This window comes from Coregonus lavaretus (genome assembly GCF_964263955.1).
Source record: "Coregonus lavaretus genome assembly, chromosome: 4".
NCBI classification, from domain to species: Eukaryota; Metazoa; Chordata; class Actinopteri; order Salmoniformes; family Salmonidae; genus Coregonus; species Coregonus lavaretus.
In genome coordinates this window covers 30,397,694-30,413,250 of record NC_139991.1, presented here as the reverse complement: position 1 = coordinate 30,413,250, position 15,557 = coordinate 30,397,694, and the positions used below count along the sequence as shown (strand labels likewise).

Sequence of the window (15,557 nt, the reverse complement as noted above, 5' to 3'; positions counted from 1 at the left end):
GCCAGCATCCCTGTGGAACACTTTAGACACCTTGTAGTGTCCATGCCCCGACTAATTGAGGCTGTTCTGAGGGTAAAACTCAACTCAATAGGGGGGCAACTCAATATTAGGAAGGTGTTCCTAATGTTTGGTATACTCAGTGTATAATGCACTACTTTTGACCAGGACCCATAGGGACTAAGGATTAGGGTGCCATTTCAGATATAACCATAGAGGATGACACAAAAAACGTCACACAGACCTTGAGTACATTCTCGTAGGGGACGCTCTTCTCCGTGGTGGGCTCTGAACTGGAGCTGTAGCAACGGGAGGTGGTGGCAGAGTGGCACAGGGGGGAGAGGGCCGGACGGCAGCTAGCCACCCTCCGCACTGCTGTCCCCAGGAAGGCCATGGCCCCTGCACACATATCGGTCTGATCCACACTATAGGGCCAAACCCAGCCAAGCTGTACAGTGCTGGCCTGGTTACACAGTTACCAGGGCTATGACTCCTGCAGACAGACAGTCAATATAGTCAAAAGCACATCCCTTTAGGGTGTCAAACTCATTCCATGGAGGGCCTAGTGTCTGCAGGTTTTGGGTTTTTCCTTCCAATTAAGCCCTAGACAACCAGATGAGGGGAGTTCTTTACTGATTAGTGACCTTAATTCATCAAAATCAAGTACAAGGGAAAAGCCAAACCCCTGCAGACACTCGCCCTCCGTGGAATGAGTTTGACACCTGTGCTTTAGGGGGTCGGTCTAGGCTAAGGAAAACGAATAGGGAGATGAATAGGACCCACACACTATTGCAGGGATGGTGGAGCAATAGTGTGTGTGTGTGAGTCCTAGTCATCCCTGCAAGACAATACAGATGCCTGACTCATACTACAGAGCCAAGCCAAGCTGAGCCGAAATCTGCTCCTGAACCTTGTGCCATGACAACCATCATTCGAGTCGCGATGTGAGGCACAACATGTAAACAAACATCATGGGCCAAAGCCATTCACTGATTCTCTTTGTGCTGCATGGCATTGACTATCCGAATCTGGGAAGAAAGTGTTATTCTGTGTCCCAAATGGCACCATATTCACTATATAGTGCATTACTTTTGACAAGGGTTCCATAGGGCTCTGGTCAAAAGTAGTGCACTATGTAGGGAATAGGATGCCGTTTTTAATGTATCCTCCTGACTCTGGATGTCAACAAACCCTTTAGCCATAGACCAATCTCTTATGTCAGACTTTACAGCTAGTAAAGGGAGATACCTAGTCAGTTGTACAACTGAATGCATTCAACTGAAATGTGTCTTACACATTTAACCCTCTGAATCAGAGAGGTGAGGGGTGCTGCCTCAATATTCAGAGACATCCTTGTCTGGTTACATGAGACTGAGACATTGACCAAAACCCCCATTGACTGACAGATAGGAAATGGCAGTGGGGGAAGAGCTTAACGATTCCCATATTTTCTATTACCCAACCAAGTTACACATCCACCAATCTCTGAAAATCAAGACCTTGGTCAAAAAACAAATATTACTGGAAGAAAGGGAATATTTAGTTGTGCATTTCCTGACATACACCGTCAACCCAAGCCAACAGAGAGACAGGAAGCCAGCCCCGAGACCAGGGGCAGATACGGGCATTTCCACGTAAAAGGCTCCATGACCACTAACATGTGAAGTTCATAGGAGCACATCAAATTCGGTGTCAAATGAAAGCAAATGGACTATCTTTTTTAGAAATTAAGGCATATATATATATATTTTCTATAATTTTCCATCCTACAAATTTGGAATGATCAAAGGCTTTGATTTCTGGTCAAACAGATGGAAAAGGGGTCTTAGAAAACATCTAGTAGAAAAAGTCTTAAAAGGTATTAGAAATACATCAAAACACAATAATGTTGAAGTAAAGACTCCTGCCAACTAAAATCAACATTTATATTTAAATTTTCCTTCTGTAAATGTAAGACATTTTGCCTAGTGTCTTGTCATTCTGTTACAAAAACCCCCACATATCTTTAAGATATTTTCTAATACCAATTACACTTAAAATTATAAAACGCAACATGCAACAATTGCAAAGGTTTTACTGAGTTACAGTTCATATAAGGAAATCAGTCAATTGAAATAAATTCATTGGGCCCTAATCTATGGATTTCACATGACTGGGAATAGAGATATGCATCTGTTGGACACAGAAACCTTACAAAAAAGGTAGGGGCGTGGATCAGAAAACCAGTCAGTATCTGGTGTGACTACCATTTGCCTCATGTAGCACGACACATCTCCTTCGCATAGAGTTGATCAGGCTCTTGACTGTGGCCTGTGGAATGTTTTCCCAGTCCTCTTCAATGGCTGTGCGAAGTTGCTGGATATTGGCGTGAAGTGGAACACACTGTCGTACACATCAACCCAGAGCATCCCAAACTTGCTCAATGGGTGACATGTCTGGTGAGTATGCAGGCCACGGAAGAACTAGGACATTTTCAGCTTCCAGGAATTGTGTACAGATCCTTGCGACATGGGGCTCTGCATTATCATGCTGAAACATGAGGCGATGGCAGCGGATGAATGGCATGACAATGGGCCTCAGGAGCTCGTCACGGTATCTCTGTGCATTCAAATTGCCATCGATAAAATGTAAAATGCAACTGTGTTCGTTGTCCGTAGTTTATGCCTGCCCATACCTTAACCCCACCATGGGACATCAGCAAACCGCTCGCCCACATGAAGCCATACATGCTGTCTGCCATCTGCCCGATACAGTTGAAACCGGGATTCAGCTGTAAAGAGCAGACTTCTCCAGCGTGCCAGTGGCCATCGAATGTGAGCATTTGCCCACTGAAGTCGGTTACAACGCCAAACTGCCGTCAGGTCAAGACTCTGGTGAGGACAACGAGCACGCAGAGGAGCTTCCCTGAGACAGTTTCTGACAGTTTGTGCAGAAATTCTTCGGTTGTGCAAACCCACAGTTTCATCAGCTGTCCGGGTGGCTGGTCTCAGACGATCCCGCAGATGAAGAAGCCAGATGTGGAGGTCCTGGGCTGGCGTGGTTACACGTGGTCTGCGGTTGTGAGGCGTTGGAGGCGGCTTATGGTAGAGAAATTAACATTACATTATCTGGCAACAGCTCTGGTGGACATTTCTGCAGTCAGCTTGCCAATTGCACGCTCCCTCAAAACTTGAGACATCTGTGGCATTGTGTTGTGTGACTAAACTGCACAATTTACAGTGGCTTTTTATTGTCCCCAGCACAAGGTGCATCTTTGTAATGATCATGCTGTTTAATCAGCTTCTTGATATGCCACAACTGTCAGGTGGATGGATTATCTTGGCAAAGGAGAAGGAGAAATGCTCACTAACAGGGATGTAAACAAATTTGAAACAATTTCTGGGATATTTTATTTCAGCTCATGAAACATGGGACCAACACTTTACATGTTGCGTTTATATTTTTGTTCAGTATAGTTAAGTGATCATTTGGTTTGTGATTTATTAAGTGATTAACATGTTTAATTCTGTTCCCAAATCTGTAACAGAATGGCTCAGCTCATAACTGTTTTCTTTCTGTCACGTGGTGGTCAAAGCAAGAGTGTGGATAACTCTCCCTCTCCTCCTCCCCCTCCCCCCCCAAATACCTGAAAGATACCTGTCAATAAAATCGCTCAACCTGGACACCCCAATAACACTAGTGACATCACAGCCATGATACAAACATTCTTCCTGCTTGTTTTTCTTGTATCTCCTTAATTTTGTTGTTTTACTGTAAAGTGTGTTGCGTTCTAAAATGTACTTCAATCTTTATTTAAATTTGAACAGTGCCATTGGCAGCTACCAATACTTGACCTGGTGCCCCAATGGGAGACCCTGCAGCACTGCATTGTGCATCCACAGAAACAACATTCACTTTAGTCGAAATGGAATAGCCTAGTGAAAATGTTCCGCTTGACTTTGATGTGTTATTAGCCACACAGACTTGATTAGCATATTAGCCAGGACGTTGCTATGGGCAATGTTTGCATGTAGGCCTTTGCAAATAAACAGAGTAAATCTTTTACCAATGTAGCCTGAAATCCGGTACCTGTTTTCCTTGTACTCCGTGTCATGCCTATTAAACATTCGATAACATTTGGTAGGCCTACCCTTAGAAGGGCTGTAACCTACTGTGTGTGTGTGCAATAAACTATCCAGAAAGGTATATATGCAATTATAAACTGGGTGGTTCGAGCCGACGGGTATGACAAAACATTTATTTTTAGTGCTCTAATTACGTTGGTAGCCAGTTTATAATAGCAATAAGGCACCTCAGGGGTTTGTGGTATATGGCCAATATCCCACAGTTAAGGGCTGTATCCAGGCACTCTAAGAACAGCCCTTAGCCATGGTATATTGGCCATATACCACACCCCCTCGTGCCTTATTGCTTAACTATACAACTGGAGATCGAATTTCAATACTGAAACAATGTTGCAAATGTCAGAGAAACAGACAGCATGGTTTATACAAATCTCTGCTATTGAAAACCAATTGCTAGTCTAAAAGAAATGGGAGACAATGTCTAGGTGCTTTTTACAGTGGAGACCAAGTTTACAAATTGTCTGGCTGGGTTGACGAAACAGTGTATTATGCAGTGAGATGGAACAGAGTAAATAGGCATTTCAAAATCATAGCTTTAGCAGGTGGTAATTTGTGGAATAGACACCGGCTGGAATGCGGTTTTAACCAATCAGCATCCAGGATTAGACACACCGGTTGTATAATATAAAGTCAGTTAACTGTGTTGGGTGCTCCCCTACACGCAAACACTTACTTAGCTCCTATAGGCTTCTCTTCTTGATGAAAGATGATCCCCAAAAATGCAATACGAGGGGGAAAGTATACAGCCGGAGACCGCTTAAATGATGGAGAGTGGAACTCACTCGAAAATGGCCGTGCTCAAAGCGTGGTTATCGCTGACAGCTGTGGCAGCAGTATGATCATCACTAACTTAACGTAGCAGGCGCAAAAGAAACGCCTGAAACTAGATCCACTAAGTACTAGTGTTGACGAGAAGAAGAAAAACTTTCGTGGGAGATTGTCTTCTGCACCTGTTCAACCAATCCAGTAAACGTGGAGGAGGAGTTAAATTGGAGTGTCGCCTTGTTAACAAATATGTTTTATAGCTAACCCAAGATAGACCACAGCCCGTCGTTTCTAATGGGAGCAAATGTATCATAGCAGCCAGAACAAAGAGGAAGTTGGCAGCATGAGCTAGCGAGATCCTATTGGCGCGTTCTAGCATATATTTGCAGTCAAGTGAGCCTCTTAAGCATGAGTGAAGTGAGTTCGAAACAACTGAGTATGCGTTTTAGAGGTACTTTTCATATACAAACTTTATATGTCCGAACGCAAAATCAGATAGCTATGCTTCCAAAAATAACATGGTCTGTGGTAGAACGTTTATTTTGATTGGGGATGTTCTGCATTTATCAGAGTGCCATCAGGTAGCCTGATTTCAGATGTGTCCATGTAAAAATGATGATTAGGGAAATCGTTCTTCTTACAAAGCCTGTAAACGTTGTAATCGAACTATTATATTAATCTGACTATCTACAATAATCCCAATATTGTGTGCATGTAACCATACTCAATTGGGCGCTAGCTCAAAAACCCAACATTAGCATGAATTTCGTCAACAAGAAGTACAACAATATTTTATTTTCGACTCATACCCTGACTTTGACGATTACCGATTGAACGCGATTGGTCTACAGTCTGCTGTTTGAAGCGTTATATGTTCTTTCATTCCTTGCCAATGGGATTCCTATCTCCTTTCTCTAATATCTCTGCAGAGGCTAGATCATCACAGACACGACTTCAGGAGTAGAATGTTGGTTAATCAGCACTGAAACATTCGATGACAAGAAGTAAGGATGCAGAGACAATGTTGCCCGCTGGGAGTGTGGGAAACAAACTGCTGAAAACTTTTGACTATCTTGAAATATATAGTTGTCATTTAAATACACTTAACTTTTTGTACACCATATTTGACCATGTAAGTAACCGTCTAAAAATAAATGTTAATTGGTTAGAGCCAGGATAATTTGTGACTCCTGGGGTGTATTCATTACGGAAACCGTTAACCGTTTATGAACCAAACGGAAGCAAAACGAGAGTTTCTATTGGACAAATTCAGGTAGGTCACGCCCCGTTTCGTTCCGTTTAATTCTACTGGAGGTATGCGCATCATGCATGTGATGCAATCTCTATCCCCCTAGCGGCAGGAAGCCTAAAGATTAGAGTGTTGGGCCAGTAACTGAAATGTTGCTGGTTTTAATACCTGCGCCGACAAGTTGAAAATCTGTCGATGTGCCCTTGAGCAAAGCACTTAACCATAATTTGCTCCAGGGGTGCTGTACTAATATGGCTGACCCTGTAAAACAACACAATTCACTGCATGTGACCATAAAACATATATATATATTTTGCTAGCCAGAGCAGAGCAGTTTGTGTGTGTGGGGGATGGGGTTAACCCTGCACATGGCAGGAGAGGCCCCCAGCAGGGGCCACAGCTGTTTCTTCTCTCCTCCCCTCCTCTTCTCAGAGCCCAGACCAAACCATGCAGAAATAGAGCTACAAAAGCAGCAGTAGGGTCACATCTGGATGTGTGGGATGTGTGGGATTCAATCAGCCACTCTCTCTCAACATGACTGAATAACCATAACAAATTGGCTGAATATGCTAAGACCGTGGGAGGTAGTTAAAGCAAAGAACTAATGGAAATATTGTATTACCTGTATTGTGCAGGCTATAATGTATTGCGTATTGCAATACCTGTATTGTGTAGGCTATAGTGTATTGCGTATTGCAATACCTGTATTGTGTAGGCTATAGTGTATTGTGCATTGTATTACCTGTATTGTGAATACGGGAGATTATTGGGAGATGTTTACACAAGGTGTGCACCCTCCAGAGTTGTGGATATCAAATCCAAATCAAATCAAATATTATTGGTCGCGTACACATACAGTATTTAGCAGATGTTATCGCGGGTGTAGCGAAATGCTTATGTTTCTAGCTCCAACAGTGCAGTAATACCTGACAATACAAAATAATACAGGCAAATCCCCAAAAGAAAAAGAAAGCAATTAAGAAATATAGAAATATTAGAACAAGCAATGTCAGAGTCCGGAATATAAATATAAAAGTAATCTATATGACTGTCTGCATTGACATTATGGGCAGTAAATTAATTGAAAAGGTGTGGACGGCAGTAGTTATATAGGATGGGCCTTGACTATAATACAGGATGCACATATGAAGTGGGTAAAACAGTATGTAAACATTATTAAAGTGACCAGTGTTCAATTACTATGTACATAGGGCAACAGGCTCTAAGGTGCAGGGTAGAGTATCGGGTGGTAGCCGGCTAGTAACAGTGACTAAAGTTCAGGGCAGGGGACTGAGCAGAGGCCAGCAAGTGGTGACTGTTTAACAGTCTGATGGCCTGGAGATAGAAGCTGTTTTTCAGTCTCTCGGCCCCAGCTTTGATGCACCTGTACTGTCTCCGCCTTCTAGATGGTAGCGGGGTGAACAGGCCATGGCTCGGGTGGCTGAGGTCCTTAATGATCTTCTTGGCCTTTCTGTGACACCAGGTGCTGTAGATCTCCTGGAGGGCATGCAGTGTGCATTAGGGTGACCGCACCACCCTCTGGAGAGCCTTGCAGTTGCGGACGGTGCAGTTGCTGTGCAGCCTGACAGGATGCTCTCAATGGTGCATCTGTAGCAGTTCGTGAAGGTCTTACGCCTTGATCACACTGACAGCATCATTGCGCAAAATGGTACGCGGCATCATCTGGATATGTGTGCAACAAACGTTCAACATGCTATCATTTCTGTCAAGCTGTCTACGCATACAGTCTGATGCATACGTTTGATAAATCCAACGTATGCACCACACAGAACGCACTGCAACTGCCTCTGCAACGCATTGCTGCAAGGCAAACGCAGCGTTCTATTGGAAATGAGTGTACTTCTGGTGTACTGAAATGCAATGATGCTATCGGTGAGATCGAGGTGTTAGGGGCCAAGACGAATTTCTTCAGCCTCCTGAGGTTGAAGAGGCACTGTTGCTCATTCTTCACCAAACTGTCTGTGGATGGACCATTTCAGGTTGTCAGTGATGTGCACGCCGAGGAACTTGAAGCTTTGCACCCTCTCCACTATGGCCGGCCCCATCGATGTGGATGGGGGCGTGCTCCCTCTGCAGACTCCTGAAGTCCACAATCAGCTCCTTCGTTTTATTGAGGGAGAGGTTATTTTCCTGGCACCACTCCTCCAGGACCCTCACCTCCACACTGTAGGCTGTATCGTCGGGCTGAGAGTAAAATGTAGTGGTCTCAGCTTGTAACCCAATCTGTGCTGAGGGGCGAGTGTCGGGAGGTAAGAATGGGAGGAGGGGGGGAGAGGGGGTGTCTTGAGAGGGTATTTCCAGCACAGTGAGTTCCATAACTCACATTAAGAAACCAGACAAGCTACGTAATGTGGGTGTAGTGGGGTGTTCACGTGTTATTTGGGCATGACTCTAGCTCAGTCAGTTGACAGCTTGATACATAGAGAGATTATTGGCCTTATTATAAAGACTCATACATGGTTATATCACAAGTTATAAGGCATTATACCGGCAGGCTATAATGTGTTTCCAAAGACACAAGGTTTCACCATATGAATTGACATAACAGTAGCCTGATCCACCAGCCTGACCGCTGCGCTTTCTTTTTGATTCACTTCACTTTGTTTAGCTAAACATAAGGTAAGCGTGCGAGATCAGGATGGTCACACGAGGCTAACGTAATAGCACAGTTCCTTGAAAATTATGCTCTCTCTAGGAATGCTCCTGACGACATTATCTACATTAATTCCACAAGAAAATGTATTTTGGGAAACCCTAAGACAAACCCTAAGTATGTGAGATGTCCCATATTCTCCCAGGGGTAATTTCCATGTATACTAAACAAAAAATATAAACTCAACATTTAAAGTGTTGGTCCCATGCTTCATGAGCTGAAATAAAAGTTTGCATACATTTTCCATATGCACAAAAAGCTTATTTCTCTCAAATTTGGTGCACACATTTGCTTACATCCCTGTTAGTGAGCATTTCTCCTTTGCCAAGATAATCCATCCACCTGACAGGTGTGGCATATCAAGAAGCTGATTAAACAACATGATCATTACACAGGTGCACCTTGTGCTGTGGACAATAAAAGGCCACTGTAAAATGTGCAGTTTTGTCACACAACACAATGCCACAGATATCTCAAATTTTGAGGGAGCGTGCAATTGGCATGCTGACTGCAGGAATGTCCACCAGAGCTGTTGCCAGATCATTTTATGTTCATTTCTCTACCATAAGCAAACGTCGTTTTAGAGAATATGGAAGTACGTCCAAATGGCCGCACAACCACAGACCACGTCTAACCATGCCAACCCAGGACCTCCACATCCGATTTCTTCACCTGCGGGATGGTCTGAGACCAGCCGCCTGGACAGCTGATGAAACTGTGGGTTTGCATAACCAAATAATTTCTGCACAAACTGTCAGAAACTGTTTCAGGGAAGCTCATCTGCGTGCTCGTCGTCTTCACCAGGGTCTTGACCTGACTGCAGTTTGGCGTCGTAACCAACTTCAGTGGGCAAATGCTCACCTTCGATGGCCACTGCCACACTGGAGAAGTGTGCTCTTCACGGTTGAATCCCGGTTTCAACTGTACCGGGCAGATGGCAGACAGATGGCAGATGGCGTTGTGTGGGCGAGCGGTTTCTGATGTCAACGTTATGAACAGAGTGCCCCATGTTGGTGGGGTTATGGTATGGGCAGGCATAAGCTATGGACAACGAACACAATTGCATTTTATCTATGGCAATTTGAATGCACAGAGATACCATGACGATATCCTGAGGTCTATTGTCGTGCCATTCATCCGCCGCCATCACCTCCTGTTTCAGCATGGTAATGTACGGCCCATGTTGCAAGGATCTGTACAGAATTCCTGGATGCTGAAAATGTCCCAGTTCTTCCATGGCCTGCAAACTCACCAGACATGTCATCCATTGAGCATGTTTGAGATGCTCTGGATCGACGTGTACGACAGTGTGTTCCAGTTCAAATCAATATCCAGAAACTTCGCACAGCCATTGAAGAGGCGTGAGACAACATTCCACAAGCCACAATCAACAACCTGATCATCTCTATGCGAAATCCATAGATTAGGGCTTTATTTATTTATTTCAATTGACTGATTTCTTTATATGAACTGTAACTCAGTAAATTTTTTGAAATTGTGACATGTTGCGTTTATATTTTTGTTCAGTGTAAAAGGACGCATGAGCACAAACATGTGAAGTTCATAGGAGCATGTCAAATAGGTTATCAAATGAAAGCTAAGAGTCTATATCTTTTTAACATAAGGAATATATACAGTGAGGGAAAAAAGTATTTGATCCCCTGCTGATTTTGTATGTTTGCCCACTGACAAAGAAATGATCAGTCTATAATTTATTGGTAGGTTTATTTGAACAGTGAGAGACAGAATAACAACAACAAAAAACAGACGGGCCTGTATATGTGCTTTCTTGAGCAGGGGGACCTTGCGGGCGCTGCAGGATTTGAGTCATTCACGGCGTAGTGTGTTACCAATTGTTTTCTTGGTGACTATGGTCCCAGCTGCCTTGAGATCATTGACAAGATCCTCCCGTGTAGTTCGGGCCTGATTCCTCACCGTTCTCATGATCATTGCAACTCCACGAGGTGAGATCTTGCATGGAGCCCCAGGCCGAGGGAGATTGACAGTTATTTTGTGTTTCTTCCATTTGCCAATAATCGCACCAACTGTTGTCACCTTCTCACCAAGATGCTTGGCGATGGTCTTGTAGCCCATTCCAGCCTTGTGTAGGTCTACAATCTTGTCCCTGACATCCTTGGAGAGCTCTTTGGTCTTGGCCATGGTGGAGAGTTTGGAATCTGATTGATTGATTGCTTCTGTGGACAGGTGTCTTTTATACAGGTAACAAGCTGAGATTAGGAGATCTCCCTTTAAGAGTGTGCTCCTAATCTCAGCTCGTTACCTGTATAAAAGACACCTGGGAGCCAGAAATCTTTCTGATTGAGAGGGGGTCAAATACTTATTTCCCTCATTAAAATGCAAATCAATTTATAACATTTTTGACATGCGTTTTTCTGGATTTTTTTGTTGTTATTCTGTCTGTCACTGTTCAAATAAACCTACCATTAAAATTATAGACTGATCATTTCTTTGTCAGTGGGCAAACGTACAAAATCAGCAGGGGATCAAATACTTTTTCCCCACAATTTCCATCCTAAAAAATGTGGAATAAGCAAAGGCTACCAGATGAGCCAAATGCCTTCTATACTCGTTTCGAGGCAAACAACACTGAACCATGCATGAGAGCACCAGCTGTTCCGGACCAACGAAATATGGTCTTGTTTGGGGGCAGAGCTCATTAAAATAATAGCCAGTGTGTAGAACAATATCAAAATATGCAAATGAGGATTTTGCATATTTATACCTTTGTGTACCTATTTAGGATACATCACCAAGTCAATGTGTCATGTCATAGTTGACAACACATTCTTTCTGCAGACATCGTAGAATCTTAATTCGGACCAGATATTTAACAGAGTTTTTTGAAAACGAGGACACATAAACAACTGAGGGAGATTTTACTGAAATTCTGTTACCGAACCAATCTGCACAGTTCTTCCAGTAAATGTGTTTTTGTAAAATGTTCAGTGAAAATTGTTAAAAGTAGCCCTTGTGCATAGAGTTGTATGGTTAGTTAAACTTTGAATCAATGGTTTTTGTTTAGCATGTTTACTGTGGAATTGCCCCAAGGCCATATCTAGTTCCATGGAGAAGTCCAGTCCTCTAAACTGCTACACTTTAGAATGATTAATGTGAACTTCATAAATAAGTCAAGAATGTTGGAGTGACTTGGATTAGGGTTACATGCCGATTAGCACTGCCACTGAATGAGACCTGGTGTGTGTTCAGCAGGGCACATCATTATGTGGAATTCAGATAGAAATATGTTCTCACATGTAGAATAAGGAATCGTGTCCTCTCTATTCATGACGTTTCAATCCGCAACGTTCCACAATGTCTGCCCACTGAACATGGCTGAACTGTTCCTCATACTGTAAATTCTTACCATTACTACAGTTACTGTAATGACACTAGAGCCATATATATATATATATATTACACTACCGTTCAAAGGTTTGAGGGTCACTTAGACATTTCCTTGTTTTCCATGAAAATGTAGCAAAATGCATAGGAAATGTAGTCATTGACAAGGTTAGAAATAATGATTTTTAATATAAATAATAATTGTGTCCTTCAAACATTGCTTACGTCAAAGAATCCTCCATTTGCAGCAATTACAGCCTTGCAGACCTTTGGCATTCTAGTTGTCAATTTGTTGAGGCTTCCTGAAGCACCTCCCACAAGTTGGATTGGCTTGATGGGCACTTCTTACGTACCATACGGGCTGGTGTGGTTACACGTGGTCTGCGGTTGTGAGGCCGGTTGGACGGACTGCCAAATTCTCTAAAACAATGTTGGAGGCAGCTTATGGTAGAGAAATTAATATTACATTCTCTGGCAACAGCTCTGGTGGACATTCCTGTAGTCAGCATGCCAATTGCACGCTCCCTCAAAACTTGTGACATCTGTGGCATTGTGTTGTGTGACAAAACTGCACATTTTAGAGTGGCCTTTTATTGTCCCCAGCACAAGATGCACCTGTGTAATGATCATGCTGTTTAATCAGCTTCTTGATATGCCACACCTGCCAGGTGGATGGATTATCTTGGCAAAGGAGAAATGCTCACTAAGAGGGATATAAACAAATTTGGCACAAAATTTGAGAGAAAAAGCTTTTTGTGCATATGGAAAATTTTATTTCAGCTCATGAAACATGGGACCAACACTTTACATGTTGCGTTTATATTTTTGTTCAGTGTATATATACACTCAGTGGCTAGTACCGGGTCGGACACCCTTTTTCCTCCAGAACAGCCTGAATTCTTCAGCGCAAGGAAACATTGCTCACTTGGTATCAAGGGACCTAACGTGTGCCAGGAAAACATTCCCCACACCATTACACCACCGCCACCAGCCTTTACCGTTGACACCAGGCAGGATGGGGCCATGGACTCATGCTGCTTACGCCAAATCCTGACTCATCCGTGACAAGATACCGACGAGTTGTGCGTTCCACTTAGGTCACTCGTTTTGCCCATTCAAACGTTCAATCGAACAGGAAATGAATGCCTTGATGGCTGTCTGCCTGCTTTATATAGCAAGCTATGGCCACGTGACTCACTGTCTGTAGGAACAAACACTTTTCATGAACGGGGTGGTGTAAGTATTCCTACCCCTTGACTTATTCCATATTTTGTTGCGTTACAGCCTGAATTTAAAATGGATTATATAGATGTTTTTTTTTTTTTTTATCAATTCTTCAAGCTCTGTCAAATTGGTTGCCATAGATTTTCAAGCAAATTTTCAAGCAGATTTAAGTCAAAACTCGGCCACTCAGGAACATTCACTGTCTTATTAGTAAGCAACTCCAGTGTGGATTTGACCTTATGTTTTAGGTTATTGTCCTGCTGAAAGGTGAATTTATCTCCCAGTGTCTGGTGGAAAGCAGACTGAACCAGGTTTTCCTCTAGGATTTTTCCTGTGCTTAGCTCCATTCCGTTTATTTTTTATCCTGAAAAACTCCCCAGAAATCCCTGACTGGTTTCCTTCCTCTACGGTAACTGAGTTAGGAAGGACGCCTGTATCTTTGTAGTGACTGGGTGCATTGATACACCGTCCAAAGTGTAATTAATAGGGATATTCAATGTCAATGCTCTCCTTTGGGAGGCATTGGAAAACCTCCCTGGTCTTTGTGGTTGAATCTGTGTTTGAAATCCACTGCTCGACTGAGGGACCTTACAGATAATTGTATGTGTGGGGTACAGAGGTGAGGTACTGTAGTCATTCAAAAATCATGTTATACACTATTATTGCAGAGTCCATGCAACTTATTAAGCAAATATTTATAGACTCAAGGCATTTCAGCTTTTAATGTTTAATTATTTGTAAAAATGTTGAAAAACATCATTCCACTTTGAGCTTTATTTTCATGTCATCTGACCATAGCACCGGTTCCAATCCAAGTGCCAATGCCGTTTATCAAACTCCAGGCGGTGCTATGGTCAGTGCTTGACTTGGGCAGGAGCTCACCGGAGTGGAGTACCGCCACCTCAAATGTTCTACTGCTTGAGCTCCTGTTCCTCTTGTAGAATATTAGCTCAAAAGTATTTTGGCGCTCCTGCACCAAATATAAACAGTACCAGGTGCCAAAATGAGTACCAGCACCTATTTCTGTCCAAGTCAAGCACTGGCTTTGGTCAGATGACATGAAAATAGATATCTTTGGCCACGCACACCAGTGGTGGGTTTGGTGTTGAAAAACACAAGCATATGCAGAAAAGTACCTTATACCTACAGTAAAATATAGTGGTGCATTTTTTATGTTATGGTGCTATTTTGCTTCCGCTGGTCCGGTGGCCCTTGTAAAGGTCAGCGGCATAATTAACTTTACCCAGTACCAGGACATTTTGGCCAAAAACCTGGTTGCCTCTGCCAGGAGGCTGACATTTAGCCACAAGTGAATCTTCCAGCAAGACAATAACCCCAACCACACATCAAAATCCACAAAGAAATGATTAATTGACCACAAAATTAACATTTTGCAATGGACATCTCAGTCTCCGGACTTGAACCCCATTGACAACCTGTGGTTTGAATTGAAGAGGGCAGTCCATAAGAGCAGACAAAGGATATCAAGGATCTGGAAAGATTCTGTATGGAGGAATAGTCTAAGATCCCTCCCAATGTGTTCTCCAATCAACCTCATAAAACATTTTAGAAAAAGGCTCAGCGTCGTTATTCTCACAAGGGGAGGGTGCTGGAGTATTGAAAACAGGGGTGCCACCGTGCCAATAATTTCAATCCCTTTATTTTTTAGATTTTTTTCCAGAAAGTCAACAAAATGATTTTCTCTGAGCAAGTGTATTAGTATAAAATATTATTTATATAATTTTTTGCTCATCTTTATCAAGGGTGCCAATAATTATGGACCTGACTGTATATATGCAGGTATATTATATAAAATATATAAATTTATGGCTCGGATCACACCTACAATCACAACCTCCAAAGGTATGTGGATTACCTATAATACAGTACCATTATGCTCAGGCATTGTTTTTCTGCAGTGATCATATAAGGACATCTGAGAAAGTTGCCTTATCCCGCCCCATATTTCTGTGACCTCACGGAACCCTGCCTTCCCCTAAGAGCCAATTGGAGAGCTTGGTGATGTCTCCACCCCTGGAAGCGGGTTCTCTCCAGTCCAGACATGAAGGAGCAGTGCAGAGCAGTGAACTCAGAACTGGCTGCAACACAGAAACTGTGCCACGCATGCACACGCACGCACACACACTTGAATAAACACACA

At 42.9% G+C, this 15,557-nt stretch overlaps 1 protein-coding gene across 2 annotated transcripts in view; it reads right to left on the bottom strand.

Annotated features, from left to right (window-relative positions):
• sardh (sarcosine dehydrogenase) overlaps nt 1–5,250 on the bottom strand; it is a 77,377-nt gene extending 72,127 nt beyond the window's left edge. Inside the window, exons 1-2 of one of the 2 annotated variants that reach the window (XM_084160833.1) lie at nt 4,795–5,250; nt 242–396 (exon numbers count right to left, since the gene is read on the bottom strand). In XM_084160833.1, the coding sequence (XP_084016959.1) occupies nt 242–391 (150 nt within the window). In that variant the 5' untranslated portion in view covers nt 392–396; nt 4,795–5,250. The remainder of the gene's footprint in view (nt 1–241; nt 397–4,794) is intronic. The other variant, XM_084160834.1, reaches the window with a different exon arrangement.
• Nucleotides 5,251–15,557: the final 10,307 nt, after the last annotated feature.